Source organism: Tursiops truncatus, chromosome 11 (genome assembly GCF_011762595.2).
Source record: "Tursiops truncatus isolate mTurTru1 chromosome 11, mTurTru1.mat.Y, whole genome shotgun sequence".
NCBI lineage: Eukaryota > Metazoa > Chordata > Mammalia > Artiodactyla > Delphinidae > Tursiops > Tursiops truncatus.
In genome coordinates, this window is record NC_047044.1 from 16,148,915 (window position 1) to 16,166,468 (window position 17,554).

Below are 17,554 nucleotides of genomic sequence, written 5' to 3' on the forward strand. Positions count from 1 at the left end.
TTACATACACACATGTACAATTTTATTGCAACACAACTAATGGGATGTGCTCTTAATCCAGCCAGTTTAGCTACCCTTGGTCTCTGGAGAAGGGAATGAAGTACACAGATAGTTCCAAGCCATACTTCAACAAATTATTATTTATCATTTTAGTCCTGATTTCCATCCCATTCATACTTTGCACACCTGGAACAGTCCTCCACTTTGAGGACAGTAGTGACTTGAACCCAACATGCCATCCAAAATAGAGTCAGCTTCTTCATTTGAATGCTTGCAGCACGGGGCCTTCTGGTTTGTCAAATACGCTGCTTAACTGAGAACGACTCTGGAATGATCATCTTCTAATTACTTACAATCTAAAACCCTTCACCCGTGTGGACATTATTTAACTTCTCTCTGCTGACTCAAAAGGCACTGATGATTCAGATCGCACAGTGTTTTGTATTTTATCATCAGGCGTCATCATAAAGCACCACAGATCCTGTCTTCATTATTTGAAGTGTGTGAAGCTTGGCTTTTGTATGAATGGGGCTTTAGTGTGCTCATTCCGTCTTATGAAAACTGGGAATGCAACAGTGTAAACCAAACTACTCCCAATATTTAAAATTAAACAAAATCAGCTACCTTGCATTCCGTTATCTTTCCTCCAGGAGCCCTGGTTTGTGCATTTCTGAATCCCTGAAGGTTTGGGTTAGAAAGAGTGGTAGAAATACATGTTTTCACCTCTCCAGTCTCAGTGTCTTTAGAGATACTAGGAACTGTCAAATAGAAAGGAAAATAAGCAATAAAGTACTAGCTGTGAACATGCAGATTCTGAACTAAAGAAATCCTGAATGAAAGACAAAGAATTCCTAGCCAGTTGGTTTTCTTGAAAGGGCAGCTTCACTTGCCAAGGTCCTTTATGCTGAATGATGTTAAAAACGTCCTCCCAGCCCCAATAGCTGGTTCTTTCAGTTCCTCTTCCCCTGCTCACCCATCCCCTTAAAAGATCACGGGGTTTTGAAAAGCATTGAGCAGGACAGTTGTTACTGCTGTATAGACCAACAGCCTGGTGGTTAAGGACTTCTTTTCACCATTCAGCTGGCTGTCTGCCTGCTTGTCACTGGGCTCCTCTGCCAGCTTTGCCAGCATTTGCTTGCATGGAAAGGTCCCACCGTATGGCGGCAGCTTGCTTTGGTCTCAGTGGCCTCTCCCACCTTCACCGTTCACTCCACACTGAGTCTTGCCCAGCAGAGAGGAACCTTGCCTCCAGCTGCTTAGGAAATAACCCTTGGGAATGCTTCTGTTATCCTCAGGACAGATCTGCATGGTTTCCTGGGTCAGAACAGATTGAGCCAGGCACTGGGGAGACAGGTAGACAGACAAGACAAGCAAGGTCTGTGAGCCCCACATTCTGAGTCCCCAGCAGAGAAATCTGCTGCTTCCCTGGGAATCGCATCACAGACAGACAATGTTTGCCACTGCCTGGGACTATTCGGCTTTCACACAGTGGAATTACATTCCGACAAAGAATCCCCCCCGCTGTTTTACAGGCTCTGGGGGAGAATGGATTCCTGTCATTTTTCCCTTAACCACACAGCAAGTGACTAATGCTCTCCTGTCGCTGGTGCTGTGCTGGTCGCTGGCAGGGAGCTTCATGACAGTGAGAGAGGCCCTGAAGGATGGGGGTGAAGACCACCGGCGCTGACGCATTTCTTTAATCTGTCAAAGATTTCCCTTTGCTCACTCTCCTCCTTCCTCCCCCTCTCCCACTTTCTCTCTCATCCCAACTGCTCCCATTCAATTCCCTGCCTGTCTTCTCATTTCAGAATGGTGTGGTCCACCGGGACTTGAAGCTGGAAAATATACTGCTCGATGACAACTGTAATATTAAGGTAAAGCTCTTGCCTCATTGATTGATATGCCAGACCTGGGGATTACAGCTGGTTGAAGGCTTACACTCTGCTCCAAGCTGCAGCCTACGAATAAGGCGGCCACTTCCTTCCCGGCAGGCGGGTGGGGAGAATCACTGTGTTTGAGCCCTCAGTTCAGTTCCAGTGGTTGAATTCACTCAACAAGCATTTATCGATCTCCAGCTACATGCCAGACATTGTCCTAAAAGTTGACTAGAATACAGTCCCTGTCCTCGGGAAGCTCATAGTCTGTAATTATCACCATCAAAATACTTAACGACAATAACCTAGTGCGTTTGTGTTTCATAGCATCTTTGCCCGATATCACTTAAATTCAATCTTCACAGCAATCACGAGATAGATACTGTTATTTACATCATTTCACAGATAGGGAAACTGAGGCACAGAGACGTTAAGTAACTTTCCTGAGATAACACAGTGGTAGGTAGTGGAGTTGGGGTTTGAGCCCCTGTCTCTCTGACCCACTGAGCCCAAGTTTGAACCATCCTGCTGGAATTTGCCCGCAGGCCCGCAATTTATTATCTGTCCCTGCCACTTCTCTGTCACTTCCACCCCCTGTCTCCTCACCCGCCCCCCGCCAGCTGTGGAACTGGGAAGCCGACTGAAATGGTGGCGGTGGTGGCTTTTGGGAAAGAACATGCCAGCAAGTGATGGGGTTGACTCTCACGGGGAGTATTAATGCGGGCTGCTGACGGAGCTAGAGAAAGCTCTTCTGGCCGACAGGGTTCAAGTGCCCCCTGCAGAGCACTCCGAATGGCCTTTTGATCATGGCTGCAAAGTAAGCAAATACGGTTTCAAAATAAACTGGAGCTTGCCACATGGGTTTCATTATGAAATGGCCTTAGTACTCCCAGCACCAGGGGTCCCTCTCATTGGCCGCCGGTGACGTTAGTGCCTCATCCCTGGTCCCTGGACCAAGCATGGGAGTGACCTTGCATCATCCCCTTTTTTTGTTGTTGTTGCTTTCCGTTGAGGGAGTGCATCACAGGGAGGTGTTTCCTTGCTGGGACAGTTGGAGTTGCTTTGGTGTTTGCATTCTGGTTGCAGATCACGGTGGCAACCATTAGTCACCATCGTCCTTTGAGAGGCCCCTGGAAGCCACATCCGGGTGACCTCTTGTTTTTTTGTGAGAGGTTGACCGTGATCACATATTTCTCCGTAGCCCACAGAATAAGGAGGAAACAGTCGGTCAAATTAGTCTTTCTAGGAACAGGAAGTGAAATCTCAGGGTCTCTCCGTTTCTGGCAAAGTGGTTGGATTATTCCAGAAGGAGCAGTGGCTGCAGAGTTAGAAAATTCCGTCCTGTGTGGTTTACTAGCTGTTTGACATCGCGAGAGCCACTTAAAACCCTGTTTCCTCAGCCATAAAATGGGGAGAGGGTAATGCCCACGGGCTTGTTTTGAGGACTGAACAAGATGCTCCGCCTCTGGCTTTGTCTAAGCACAGTGCAGTGAGTCAAGGTTAAGAGCGGTGGCTTTGGAGTTGCGTGGCCTGGGTTTGCAGTGCAACCCTGCCCCTTACTAACGGCAGTGTTTTAGATTAATTATTCACATATCTAAGCCTCAGTTTCCACATCTGTCTAGTAAGGATGCCAGCCCTGGACAGTCAGTGACAAATGTGAGGATTTTAGACAATATGTGGTCAAAGCACTTAGCACTCACCTATTAATATCCAAGGCCCCAGCTGACAAGGCTGGCCATTGCAGAGGGCACTGAACAGGAAGTGAGCTCTCTGAAGGGGCTGGGGCGCGGTGGTCAGGCCACGGCTAGAGAATTGGGTTCTGGTCTGAGGGGCACATTCTAAGGGTTTGTGTCATCCACCCTGGTAACTTTCTCTGCAGAGTCTTCCTACCACCTGCCCCTGAGCTCTCAAGACGAAATGTGGTCTTTACAAGGCCTGGAATGTGAGCCTGTCACTTGGGGATCGGGTTCTGTGGTACAGCTTGACCTCATGGTCCCATGATGTAGTCCCAGAAGTGATAAGGCACATAGCTTCCTACGGAGTCATAGAATTCCCCGATGGAAGAGAAGAATGGTCACCATTCTGAGAGCAATTGTGCGGGGAACAATGGGCAGGAGCCTGGGAGAACGGCTCATTTGCATAAAGCACAAGGGCAATGATGGGGGCCTCCCAGCTCCCAGGACCAAGTCCTTCATCCCAGGGTCCCTAACCATTAGGTAGGGAAATAACAGATACATAGAACATTATAAAAAGTAAGGTTGGGTCCTTTTTCCTTAGGATTCTGAATCCTTAAGAATGTCTACTCCTGGCGTTTACCAAGGTAACACACACACACACACACACACACACACGCGCGCGTGCGCGCAAACCTCCCCTTTCTCTGACGCTGTTCCTTCCTTCTGCTTGTTCAAGGAATCCTACGAGGATCTGAGAATCCTAGAGCTTGAAAGAACCTTGAGGGTCATTTTCCAACCCCTTGTTTTCATGATTATGGCCCAGAAAGTCTAAGTGATGTGCCTGCGCAAGGTCGTACACAATGAATCAGTATGTCATTGTGTCTTTGTTTCCTTGGAATGCGGCACAATGCTTGTCACACGCTGCCGTAAGTCGGTACTCTAAGCTATTCGATTCTGGAGTGAAGGGGTGACAGCCAGGATTAGAACTCACATGTTTGACTTCCAGGCAGATTCTCTTTATATCGTCTTACACCCACTTCCAAGGTTTTTGAAAATGTGTTTCAGCTGCTGTTGATCTGTCTTCTGGCTGCATATGCTCAACTCTTCCTGACTCAGCATTTTGCTGGAAACATATTTAGAAAGGGCACTCGTAGCAAAGGCAGGCAGACACATGGCCACAAGCTGGCCTCCATGCTCAAGAGAGTCCATGTCATCAGTGTCTGCACTGGGGGACCACTGACCCTGAAGGCCTGTTACCAACCAGCAGAGTATGAGCAGTGAGGTGCTTCTCAAAATGTGGGTCCATGTTGCGTATCTCGAGGGTGGAGGGCTTTTGCCCAGAAGACCTATAAAAATGCTACTGGTCGAAACTTGTCGCTGCAGTTTTGGTGTGAGCCATGGCTCTTGTTCCTCTCCCCTTCCCTGCCTGATGTTGATTTGCAAAGAGCGCATCTGGCACTGGGAATTATTTTTCTGGCCACTGCGCGAGGGTGTGGCTTCTAAAAATATTCACACAGTCGGTCGGCAGAAAGAATGAGAGCAATGTGCTTCTTTGGGTTGCATTCCGTACTTTGCGGAGAAGCATGTCTACTAAAATAGACACCCAGCACAGCATTAATTTGCAATTAATAAAAATGGGCCAGATTCACATCCCACTCTCTGGGAGAATGGAATGCTGACAATTCCCATAGACAGCTCCTGTAAAAGTGCCTGACAATGAGAAGAGGGCCAGGCACCAGGGTCAGCAGACCTCCACAAAGAGGGCTGGGAATTTGGTGAGCTCCCGGGGCTCAGAGTAGAGGGACATAGGGGAAATGGCCCGTTGCCCCTGATGACAATGGAAATGCCTGCTGCTGTGGATAAGAAGAGCAGCTTTGAATGGCCAGGGCTAAGTCAAGATGGAAACCCCGAGGCTTAACAAGGCCAAGAAGGGCAGCTCAGGGTACAGGCCTCTGGGCTTTGACTATATGAATGTGAGGATGCTGCAGTCATGCATTAATGAATCCATTCATCTGTTTGTTCATTTGTCCACTTATGTGTATGTGCGTGTATACATACCTATCCATGAATGCCTGCATTCACTCTTCCATTCCTGCACTTATCCATTCAGCAAATTGAATACCTCCCGTGAGCACTATTTATTTGACCACAAATATTTACTGAGTTCCTACGGTGTACCTGGCATGGTGCTGGATGCTGGGAATTTAATAGTGAACCAGATGGCCAGGTCCTTGTCTTCTTGGAGCTCAGAATCTAGCTGTTGTTAAACCAGCAGTAATAATGAGCCGTGAGAAGGATACAGAGGTGAATGAGGAGGGTAAGGTACCTGTCCTAATGGACTTAGAATTCCAGCTGGGGACACAAGCAATAAACAAATACGTAGTGTAATTCTCTGGAGGTGATGAAAATCCATGCGGGATGAGTATGGGGAATGACAGGTGTTATTTGAGCTATAGGGGGTGGGGGGTGGGGGGCAGTCAGAGAAGCTCCCTTGCCTAGGACACAACTCCTCAAATCCACTAGACTTTTTGGCCTTTGCACACACAGTTGCCTCTGCCTGAAATGCTCTTCCTACTGCTCTTTTCCTACCCCTCCTTAGAGTTTCAGCTTGAAGGCCTCTTCTTCCAGGAAGCCTTCCCTGATCCTCATCTCTTAGGCCCAGGTGACTCTGCTGTGTGCCTCATAGTCCCTTTGTAATCTGTCGTGGAAGTGCTGAGGAGGAAGTGGTGGGTCTGAACTATGGGCAGATCAGAAAGCTTTTGCCGAGGCAGTGGCGATTGAACTGGGTTTTGAAGGATGGCTAGGAGTTTGATAGAAAGGGATGTGATGATGGGCTTCCAAGGGGAAGGAGCAGCAAGCACAGGAGCAGGGCAGGGCATGGAGGCTAGACAAGGAAAGTAACCTTTTTGGAGCCCCTGCTAGAAGCCAGAACCCTGTGGCAGACCTTCCACACGCCTTATTTCATTTGGTTCTCAGAATGTCTCCACTGGGGTGGGTCTGATTACCCCCATTTTACAGATGAGGAAGCTCCTGCAGCTAATAAGCAATGGGGTTGCCTTACAAACCTAAGGTTATTTGACTCCAAAGACCGGGCACCTGATAAATTCTCTACTACACCCACCCAGATTTGCCCTAAATCCAACAGAGCATCCTCACACTCACAAGGGGAGGCCACTTTTTTCATCCTTGCTTCAGCTGGCCTTACCTTGTATATAGGCAGCCTGCAGACAGCTGTCCCTGGGGGAGACTCTCCAAGTGCTGATGGTGGCCATGGCCAGGTTGCCTGAGTCACCGTGGCCAGAGTAGCCATGCGGGGCTGCCAGGGTCGAATGAGCTGGGTGGTTGTGTGTTCGCGTCCCCTGAGAGGCTGCTTCTTGGAGGTACCTCAGTGAAGAGCTTCCCCAGATGGCTTGGGATCCGTTATTTCCCATCTCTCTCGAGAGGAGGTGTAACCTTAGATCTGACGATACAAGCTGACCCCACTCACTTTTGCTCACCATTTCACTCCGTACCTTCACTTCCTGACAACCTGAGCGAGGCTGTCACGGGAAAGCCACAGCAATGAACTCCAGGGCCTGACAGAGCTATGGAGTGTGTCTTTCTGGAGAGTGACACAGAAAGCCCCGTCTCCTCCTCAGCCACCCGAGAACACTAAATCCCCTTAATGTGGAGCTTTACAGCCAGTGCAGCTCTTCACCCACACCTCAGGCCAGCCGCTTTCCTGCCCTGGGCCTCAGCTTCCTCATCTGCAAAATGGAGATAACAGCGGAACCCTGCTCATTGGGTTGTTAGGTTTTAATATACGTAGTGCTCACAGAACAATGACTGGCATGTAGCAATGCTGCTGTTATTATTATTATCTCATTTAATCTGATTTTGCTTTTCACAACACCGTGTGGTCGAGGCTATTGCAATTCCCTTTTCCAACAAAGGAAACTGAGACTCAGGTGAAAGTAGTGATCGCTTAACATTGACCGAAGGCCTACCATGTGTAAGGCGTGGGTTAAGGCACGTTCCATCTATCAATTCATTTGATTTCGTATCTGCCCTGTGAGGTAGGTTACATTATAATCATCACCCCCCGCCCCCATTTTACAGTTGAAGGAACACAGGTTCAGAGTGACGGACGGGCAGCGAATCCCCTGGGGACCGTGTGGCAACACAGATGCTGACTCAGTAGGTCTGGGGTAGGGCTCCCAGCTGGTGCTGATGTTGCTGGTCCAGCTGGTAGAAGGCGAGGCCAGGATCTGAACTCAAACCCAGCATCCCTTACTTCTCCTGTCGTATGATGCAGCCTCTCATGCTGGACGTGCTTATTTCGGAAATGAATGGTAGTCATTTCTCTTGGGTCTTCGGTGGGCATTGGCTCTGCGCAAACAATTGTTAAGTAGACCAACCACCATCGTTATCCTAACGGCTGTAGTTTATAGAGTCAGCCAGTACCAGGACTCTTCCAGGGGCTTTACGTGCATGTCTTCAATCCTCAGAACAGCTTTAGAGGTGGGTTCTATTATTATTCCCATTTTGCCCATGAGGAAATTGGTGGCAGTTCCCACCCATGATCTAGCAGTGCCAAGTCCAGGGTTAGCCCCAGGTGCTTCTGGCTCCACAACCTCTGATCTGTGCAGTGCACTTCCTGTCAGACACTGCAAATGACTGTCAGACCGTTGCTTTTATTATCATCCACATCAGCATCCTTTCCCAGTGGTTAGTCATCAGCAAGCTGGGTGAGCTCGCAGGGATTATTCACAGTGATCCGAGGTTAACCCCCTTTTAAAAAAATGGTGGTAAAATCTATGTAACGTAAAGCTTAACCATTTTTAGGTTTTCGGTCCAGTGGCATTAAGTACATTCACACTGTTGTGCAACCATCACCACCACGAATCTGCAGAACTTTTGCATCTTCCCAACCAGACACTCTGTGCCCATTCACCACTAACTCCCCGTTCCCCCCTCCCCCAGCCCCTGGCAACTGCCCTTCTACCTTCTGTCTTGATGAACTTGACTCCGCTAAGTACCTCACATAAATGGAATTCTATAATATTTATCGGTTTGTGTCTGGTTTGTTTCACTTAGCATAATGTCTTCAAAGTTCATCCATGTTGTAGTGAGGTTAATTCTTCTGAAACGTGAATAATCACTTGCCACTTTGTATAACTCTGATTTTCATCCAGCAGGGCACACCTGTAGAAAGGTTTGAAAACAACAAAAACTCTAGAAATTAAGGACATGAGTGTTGATATACTTTTCAGAGTCCAGGCTGAACTGAATAGCCCAGTGTGAGGACAGAGGGTGGTTCTGAACGGGGCAGGGCAACAGCCCATCACCAGCAAAGTGGTTACCTTTCTCCAAAGGTTACCAGTGTGTCGGCAAAATACAACTTTGAAAGCAAAGCTGGATGCCTCGTTGGTGGAGTCACCCTCGATACACAACTGATGTTCTGTTACAGAGAATCGTACAGAACCCAATGTTCACGTAGCTGTTCTGTCTGTGACCTTCAGCGGAGCTTCTTAAGTCCTGTAACCTTCAGTTGCTTCACTTACAGAGCGAGGGGCAGGATTAGTTCACCGCTTACGACTCTTCCAGGTTGGAACCATTTCTGGGATTCCTTTTTGTTTTATTATGTTTAAAATCATTATTTCCCAAATTTCCCAAATGTCTTTTCTTTTGTTCTCTTCATGGATTTTGCCTTTTCCTAGTATCTTCTGTGCTATTTCACTTTAATACTTTTATTTAGTGCAATTCACTTAAGAAATCATGTGTATTTGAAAAAGAAACCTTACATAATTGCCTCCAATGGAAAACCAGTATTGTTTTGAGTATCATGAAGCTAATAAAGCTACCCAGGTGGATTTAAAGGTGGGACATGTATTTGAGCTCCAACTTTGTAAAATGCTTAAAATAGTAATTGGCACACACTTTACATCATTTAATTTTCACTGTGACACCGTGGGGCTGGATACTATTCCTACCTCCATTTTACAGATGGGAAATTGAGGCTTTGAGAAGTTTTATACAGTGGCCATTTCCCGTCTTATAGTTGATATAAGCTCCGTACGGCGTGGAATCTTAGAGCTGCAGCCCGAGTTTAAGTGGCTCAAGGATGGAGAACTCTGTGTGTGTGTGTGTGTGTGTGTGTGTGTGTGTGTGTGTGTGTTGACTAATATTTCTTTTCCACTGAAGTGCCAAGAACAGGGACTAATCTAGATTTCTATTAATCTTATGTCAGCAACAATGACAGTTTAACTGGGAGAGGCTGATAAACATTAGTCTGTGAGGATGGGAGTGGGCCGTAACATAAACACACTTCTCAGAAGGGCTACAAAGAAAGCAGGGATGCCCAGACTCGAGCACTCCTGGTGTGTGTGTGGGGTTTTGCACGTGGTGGTGGCGGGTGCCTCTCACGTGTGTGTGTGTGTGCGCCTGTGTTTGGAAGCTCATGCAGTGCCCCAGATGCCGCCGACGTTCACAGTGCTGTGTCCTGCCTTAGCCGACTTCTCGGGATGTTCCAGGGCTGCAGCTGGTCCCTTCCTGTCCTGATTGACAGGGCACACTTCATAAAGCTTGCAACCAACTTCCTGCAAGCCAGTCAGTGTCCTTGATAAGAAAGTGGAATTCAGGGCAATTAAGTGCAAGCTGAGCTCCGAGACTGCGTTTTCTGAGGGCGGTTGTGCGCCAGCTGCTTTCAGTGCCATTCCGTTCATTCAGGGGTGACTTTTACAAAGTAGCCTTCTTCTGGGCGCTGCCTTCAAAACAGAGCCTCAGCTGGGCTGTGTGTGAATCACTCATCCTATTTATAAGCTTCAAGTGGAAATCAGTTTGGGGAAGGGCAGAAGTCTGCAGAGGCTCAGCGTGGACGGCTGGCTTAGACTGGGTGAGATTTGCAGATTACCCAGGGGCAGCGCTGGGCAGTGGTTTGAACCTTTAGAGACACTCGGTTTACATTGTTGCTTGCTAGGTAGCTCTCCTGAGACGAATAACCTAATTTTCCTAAACCTCAGTTTTCTCATCTGTTAAGTGGGTCTTTAAAAAATTATGATAGAATATCCATAACATAAAATTTACCATTTTAACCACTTTTAAATGTACCATGTCAGTGGCATGAAATACATTCACATGGTTGTGTAAATGGGATTTTAGATAGGATTAGAGAGTGTAAGGTGCTTAGAACCATGCCTGATAATTGGAGGTTGTTCTGTAAGTGGTAACTAAGTTTACTATTATTATTTTGTATTATCTACTAATTGTCTTGTGCTTTTCAAAATATAATGCCTATTCTGGTGACAGGTGTTTCTTGGGTGAGGGCAGGTGCTAAGCAGTGGATGTTACAGAGATGAGGGGCAGATGTGGAACCTGCCACCTGCCTCGGGGGACTCAGCCTAGTAGGCAAGGTGAATTTATATACATATAATATATATATTTGTATATACATATGTACATACATATGTAAGTACATATGTAATATATATTATATGAATGTATGTGATATATGTGATGATATGTACATGTATAATATATACATTATACATATATGATAATACATATATGCATGTAACATGTATACATTATATGTATATATGAAGAGGTGCGCACACACACAGAAGAGCGCTGCCATAAAGGATAGTAAAACACTTCAAGAAGCCAAAGGAGAAGAGAGTGATTCCAAGGGGTGTGCGATACAAGAGAAGCAAGGTTAGGGAAAACATTTGCCTGGAACTTGTAGACAAAGTTTCAAGGCACTTTTTCGTTCACCTTGATTAATTCTTTTTTTTTTTTTAATCATTCTCACAATAATCCTGTGATCCAGAAGAGGATAGGGATCATGGGTTTCCATTTTCTGGTGGTAAACAGAGGCTCAGAGTAGCTAAGGGACCTGCTCCATGTCACACAGATGGCTAGTGGCAGAGTTTGGGCTGCAGTGTGATGACTCAGAACCCGGTGCTGTGGGTCCATTTCATCTAGGGTCCCAAGGTGGGCAGAATACAGTTCTGATTGGTGCATAGGTCTATAAAAGGTGGTGATGTCCAGTGCACAGGTAGGTACGTACACCACTGTGGAGGAAGGCAGTGAGACTTTAGGTAGGCCACAGACGGACGGATCTCAGATTAATAGTTACACACTGTAGTGTTCATCAGAAACATCGAGCATGTGATTCTGTGGGTATTTCTCAGGACAAGTCTACACTGACGTGAAAATAGAGTCCTTGCAAGGAGTGATTTTAAGTAACAGAGCATGCAGTGGGTGCCAGGGACTGCAGTCGGGAATCACTGGCCCAGTTATGCCAACTGATCCTTTCATGAAAGCTCAGGGCTGCAGAGAAAAGGGTGACCCAGCTGCTTGTAAATTTTGGAAATTAATCCTTTGTCAGTTGCTTCATTTGCAAATATTTTTTCCCATTCTGAGGGTTGTCTTTTGGTCTTGTTTATGGTTTCCTTTGCTGTGCAAAAGCTATGGAGAACAGTATGGAGGTTCCTTAAAAAACTACAAATAGAACTACCATATGACCCAGCAATCCCACTACTGGGCATATACCCAGAGAAAACCATAATTCAAAAAGAGTCATGTACCAAAATGTTCATTGCAGCTCTATTTACAATAGCCCGGAGATGGAAACAACCTAAGTGCCCATCATCGGATGAATGGATAAAGAAGATGTGGCACATATATACAATGGAATATTACTCAGCCATAAAAAGAAACTAAATTGAGCTATTTGTAATGAGGTGGATAGACCTAGAGTCTGTCATACGGAGTGAAGTAAGTCAGAAAGAGAAAGACAAATACCGTATGCTAACACATATATATGGAATTTAAGAAAAAAAAAAAAGTCATGAAGAACCTAGGGGTAAGACAGAAATAAAGACACAGACCTACTAGAGAACGGACTTGAGGATATGGGGAGGGGGAAGGGTGAGCTGTGACAAAGCGAGAGAGAGACATGGACATATATACGCTACCAAACGTAAGGTAGATAGCTAGTGGGAAGCAGCCGCATAGCACAGGGAGATCAGCTTGGTGCTTTGTGACCGCCTGGAGGGGTGGGATAGGGAGGGTGGGAGGGAGGGAGACGCAAGAGGGAGGAGATATGGGAACATATGTATGTGATTCACTTTGTTATAAAGCAGAAACTAACACACCATTGTAAAGCAATTATACCCCAATAAAGATGTTTAAAAAAATAAAAAATAATAAAGTAAAAAAAAAAAGAAAAAAGAAAAGGGTGACCCAGCTGGCAGAGCCACGCAGGGGCACCTCAGCTGCTTTGGTCCGTGTGGTGTGAGCTGAGCCGATGCAGACGCTGACTGTAACGCTAACAGGCTCCCTGGGTCTTGCTCCTCTTTGTAGATTGCCGACTTTGGGCTTTCCAACCTGTACCAGAAGGACAAGTTCTTGCAAACGTTCTGTGGGAGCCCACTCTATGCCTCTCCCGAAATTGTCAACGGGAGGCCTTACCGAGGGCCAGAGGTGAGCAGCTTGCCTGGTGTGTACGGTGGGGGGCTGGAGAGGAGAAAAGAACTGAACCTAGGAATACTTAAAAAAACCAAACAAACATAAAAGCAAGCAAACAAAAAACCGTTTCCTTATATGATTATAAAAGCCATAATATACACACCTGGGAGAAAAATCCAGAACAGCCTAAAAGAGAAAATAAAGTTGCCTGCGATCTCCCCACAAGAGATAACCACGTAATATTTATGTGACTTCTTCTTAGGCTTTTTTTTCCAGTGTAGATCTTGTATTTCAAACAATTGAGGTCACTATTATAGGTGTACATCTCTCCTTTTATTACTAACTTAATTGTGACTTTTCTGAATTTGTTATTACTGAAAACATGGTTTTTAACGATGACATGATGTTTTATTGTATGAATATACTGTAATTTATTTAATCACTTCCCTAGTGTTAGATTGTTTTCAGTTGTTCCCTATTGTAATAAGACAAGCAGAACAGAAAGCAAACAGCCTCACTCTGCAGCGAACCTTTTTGCGTGTATCTTTGACAGCATGTATTTCTGATCAAGGAAATACATTTTAATTGCATCTTCTGATTCATGAGAAATACATTTTCTCTGTGTGCCTAAAGCTTTCAGGGCCACTGTAAGACACAGGTATGTGAAAATATCGTTTTGAAAATGGGTGAGTTGTGACTGATTATTCATTTTTAAAGAGATAGTTCTATTTATAGAGAGATTCATCCACTCAGGATACCATAAGTAGCAGCCATTCAGTGGGTTGAAATGTTTCCTTCCAAGTATTTATCTGTTTGAGAGTGTTTGGGGCAGGGCTAGAGGGTAAAGAGACGGATGCCAAGAGCCTCCATCACTTGCAGTAAGGAGAAAGTCTTTCCAAAACAAGAATGTAAGGGAGGAGCCTAAGGTCCAATTTACAACATTGCAGAAACCTGACACTGTAAATTTATCACAGATAATGAATGCTGCTTTGATCCTCGATGATCCGTTTCTGAGGTTACAAGCTGGCAGCCTGTGATCTGGCCAGCAAGAGTGCTTTATTTGGCCATCTTTCTAAAAAAAAATTGAACATTTAATAAATGGGAGATTTCACATAAAAGTCCGTTTTCTGACTTCTCTTGAAAAAACAAAGGATCTAGCAGTGCTGGGCCTATATTACTATGTGACAGCAACTAGCCAGAGGAGGCTGCCTATGTAAGATGGGTGAATGCCCTCTACAGTTTGTCTTCAAACCAACACTCCACGTGGTACCCCACCGTCTCTCTTTCTTTGTTCACGTTTGTTGTCTGCCTGGCTCTTGTAAGCATTTGAGTTTGCAACCCCTGATCCCTTTGAAGAAGGTGCAGGATTCCTGGGTTAGGAGTCAAGAACCCCATGTTCCAGTCTTACCTCCATCACTGGGATGGGGAGGGGCCTCTGGAGAAACCATTTAACTTCCTTGGGCCTCAGTATTCTCATCTGCCAAATAGGGCTGAAAATAATCCGGGGCCCCTACCTGTTTCACAAAATTAGAGAGGATCAAAGAATATCGTCTGTTCAAGAAAATTCTCCTATGGGTTGGAACCGTTGGTCTCAGTTTGCAACGAAAAAGTCAGGCTCTGAAACAGGCCCCAGGTGCACTGCATATCAGGTGTCAGGCTGTGGTGGGAACCTGTCTGCCAGGTGCTAAATTCCATTCCTCGGGTCATTGAGGGTGGCTGCTCGTGGTCTGTGATGCTAATGGTTTGGAAGGGAATCTGCTTCCCAGCTCCTATATGTCTGTCTCTCTGCTCCAGGTGGACAGCTGGGCCCTGGGCGTGTTGCTTTACACTCTCGTGTATGGAACGATGCCCTTCGATGGTTTCGATCACAAAAACCTCATTCGGCAGATCAGCAGCGGAGAGTACCGGGAGCCCACGCAGCCCTCAGGTGTGTGCCCACGGAGGGTCGGCGGCTAAGCCGGGCGAGGCCAGCTCACGCTTTCTGCTTTTGTGTCCATGTCTGTAAGAAGACTCCTGCTTTTCCTCTTTCTTCCCCCCAGATCTTTGCCTTCCGGCAGAGCTGGCTTATTAGGCCGCTTTCCCCAAACCTTCCCACTGTGATATTTCCAGAACAGTTGTTCTACTCTGCTGGCTAGGAGTCCTGTTTGCTTGCTGTGTGAACTTGGGCAAGGCCCTTACCCTGTTTAGATTCTGTTTCTCCACTGTAAATTCACATTTTGGAAAAGGTATTACGTGAAGTCCCTTCCAGTCCACGTAGACATGAGACCCCCTCAGTAGACTCTAAGGGTGGCAGCTGCTCTTCTGCACATCTTGCCCTGGCCGGGGGGTGTGGCGCATGGGTGCTGTTTCATGACCTGTTACCACAGAGCAAGTCTATCCCATCCCGCTCCCACACCCAAACAAACTCAGCAGTTTAACCAACATCTATTAGCTGTTATCTCTTGATTCCCTGGATTGGTTAGAGCTTTTCTGGCCTGCCTTGGGTTTCTCCTACAGTTGCAATCAGATGGTAGCTGGAGTTGGGGCCGATTGTGGGGACACCTCGGGGCCCCTCTGTGTGGGCTCTCTCCCCATGAGCTGCCTCCCCAGGCCTCTCTCTCTAGGAAGGAGCGTGGACTTCTTACATAGCAGCTCAGGGCTCGAAGATGGAGGAAGAAGCAGCTGCCAGGCCTTCTTAACGTCTGCTTGGAAGCCAGATGATGTCACTTCTGCCATGTTCTATTGGTCAAAGCGACCAAGGCCATAAGCTCCATCTCTTGATGGGAGAGCATTGTTTGAGTGCAGAAGGGGTGTGTACAGGTGGCCATATTTGGAATGTGGTTAACAGACACATCGTATATTGCAGTCCGCGCATCCCACATGTGTATACACACACACACGCGGTTGATTCTCATTATTTGCCGCAGTTGTGTCCTATAACATTGCTATGAACGCTGAGTTTGTGAATACTGAAGCACTGCTCATAGGGAAATACAGGGCTCGACTCCTGGGAGCCTCTGGTCACAACGTTTTTGTCAACTGATCAATCCATATCCTTGTTTTATGTATATTTCTGTTTAAAGACGCCTCATTTAAAATATATTGTTGATTTATGAACATCGAACTTACGGCCAACAGCACTTTAACTCGTGCCTGAATGAGGCTTATCTGGCTCATATGTTTTCTCCGTAAGGTACATCACTGCCTTCTTGGCCTTAGAATCCCCAGATAGCACTTCAGCACCACGCTTGGGGGCCATTTTAAACAGTGAAATCACCAATAAAAAGCGCATATATGTGAAAAGCATGAACTAAACGGACTGTGAAAAGGACACTTGCTTACGGCATGAGAGCAGAAACAAGAAGGCAGTGCCTTGTCACCTGGTTCTGCTTCAGCTGGGAACACACATGTGCATTGTGTGGGGGGGTAATTCACATTTTTTGCCAGTTCGTGGAAAGCACCTTGAGTATTGATTTGGGGGTTCCAAATACATTTTAATGAGTAGGCGAATTTACAAATACAGAATCTGTGAATAATGAGCACTGAGTATTTCATATGTATAAACAGGTATAGATATGCAGATATCTATATCTGTACATTTTTTCAATAAGCTAACCCGAGTATTTTTGTTTGTTTGTTTGTTTTTAGAAAATTCAGGGTGAAATCTATGGCAGCCTTTTTGCCTGACCAGCTAACTTGTGTCAACACAGTTTCTGGTACACTACAGGGGTTCAGAAAATATTTATTGACTGAATGAATGAACATCCTGTTACTTTTCAGGGCTGCAGCTCACCCCTGGCTCCATCACCAGGTCCCGGCCAGCTACTCATTAGCTACATAAGTAGCTGAGGGGAGGTGGCGCCTTCCCAGGATATAATTCAACCCCCATTTGGGGAGCACGGTTTGATCTTAAAAGGCGATTTATAAGCTGTGAGAGTCTGTTGGTTCCTGTGGCCTCCTCAACATCCCTTTGGGGCTTTCCCCTAATTCTTTGGCAGCAGAAATTGACAAATGGAGTTTTTCAGACAGGCCATAAACGGATAGCAGATAGAGATCAGCTCCCTGATCTGACAGCTTGGTAGGCTATGGCTTATGTCAGAGAGGGACAGGAGGTGAGCACTTGGGTGTGGGATTCAGAGCCCGGCCAAGGCCCGAGTCAGGCCAGCCTTGGGGACGGCCCCCTCTCAAGGCCCAGGCGTGCCAGGTGTGAACACCTCTCCATCCTTCTCTGTCTCTCCCTCTCTGATGAGAAGCCTTTTCCTTGCCGTCTCAGCCCTAAATTTCCTTTTTGTGCTGACACATTTTCCTGGTGACCTGAGTGCTGTGTGTTTATATAAACCTAACTTTGGAGGACTAAAAGCCATGGTAATCTATACCTGTTTTCCCATTTAGTAAAATGATATCCACCAAAGGAATGGTGGGGCCCTGCTTGGGGTCAGGTCTGGATTCTTTCCTGGTTACCTGGCCTTCCCCATTTTATACAGATCTGAGTTGACGGAAAGTCAGCAGTCTGACATTCCGTCAGTAGCGTGGAGAAACATGCCGGGCTCTGATAGCTCACTGGCCTGTGGCTCT

At 46.4% G+C, this 17,554-nt stretch overlaps 1 protein-coding gene across 3 annotated transcripts in view; it reads left to right on the top strand.

The window, feature by feature from the left end:
* The window catches only part of NUAK1 (NUAK family kinase 1), a 69,167-nt gene that overhangs the window by 46,853 nt on the left and 4,760 nt on the right, over positions 1 to 17,554 (top strand). For 2 of the 3 annotated variants that reach the window (XM_019918518.3, XM_019918520.3), the window contains exons 4-6: positions 1,809 to 1,874; positions 12,896 to 13,015; positions 14,795 to 14,927. In XM_019918518.3, the coding sequence (XP_019774077.1) occupies positions 1,809 to 1,874; positions 12,896 to 13,015; positions 14,795 to 14,927 (319 nt within the window). The remainder of the gene's footprint in view (positions 1 to 1,808; positions 1,875 to 12,895; positions 13,016 to 14,794; positions 14,928 to 17,554) is intronic. The other variant, XM_019918519.3, reaches the window with a different exon arrangement.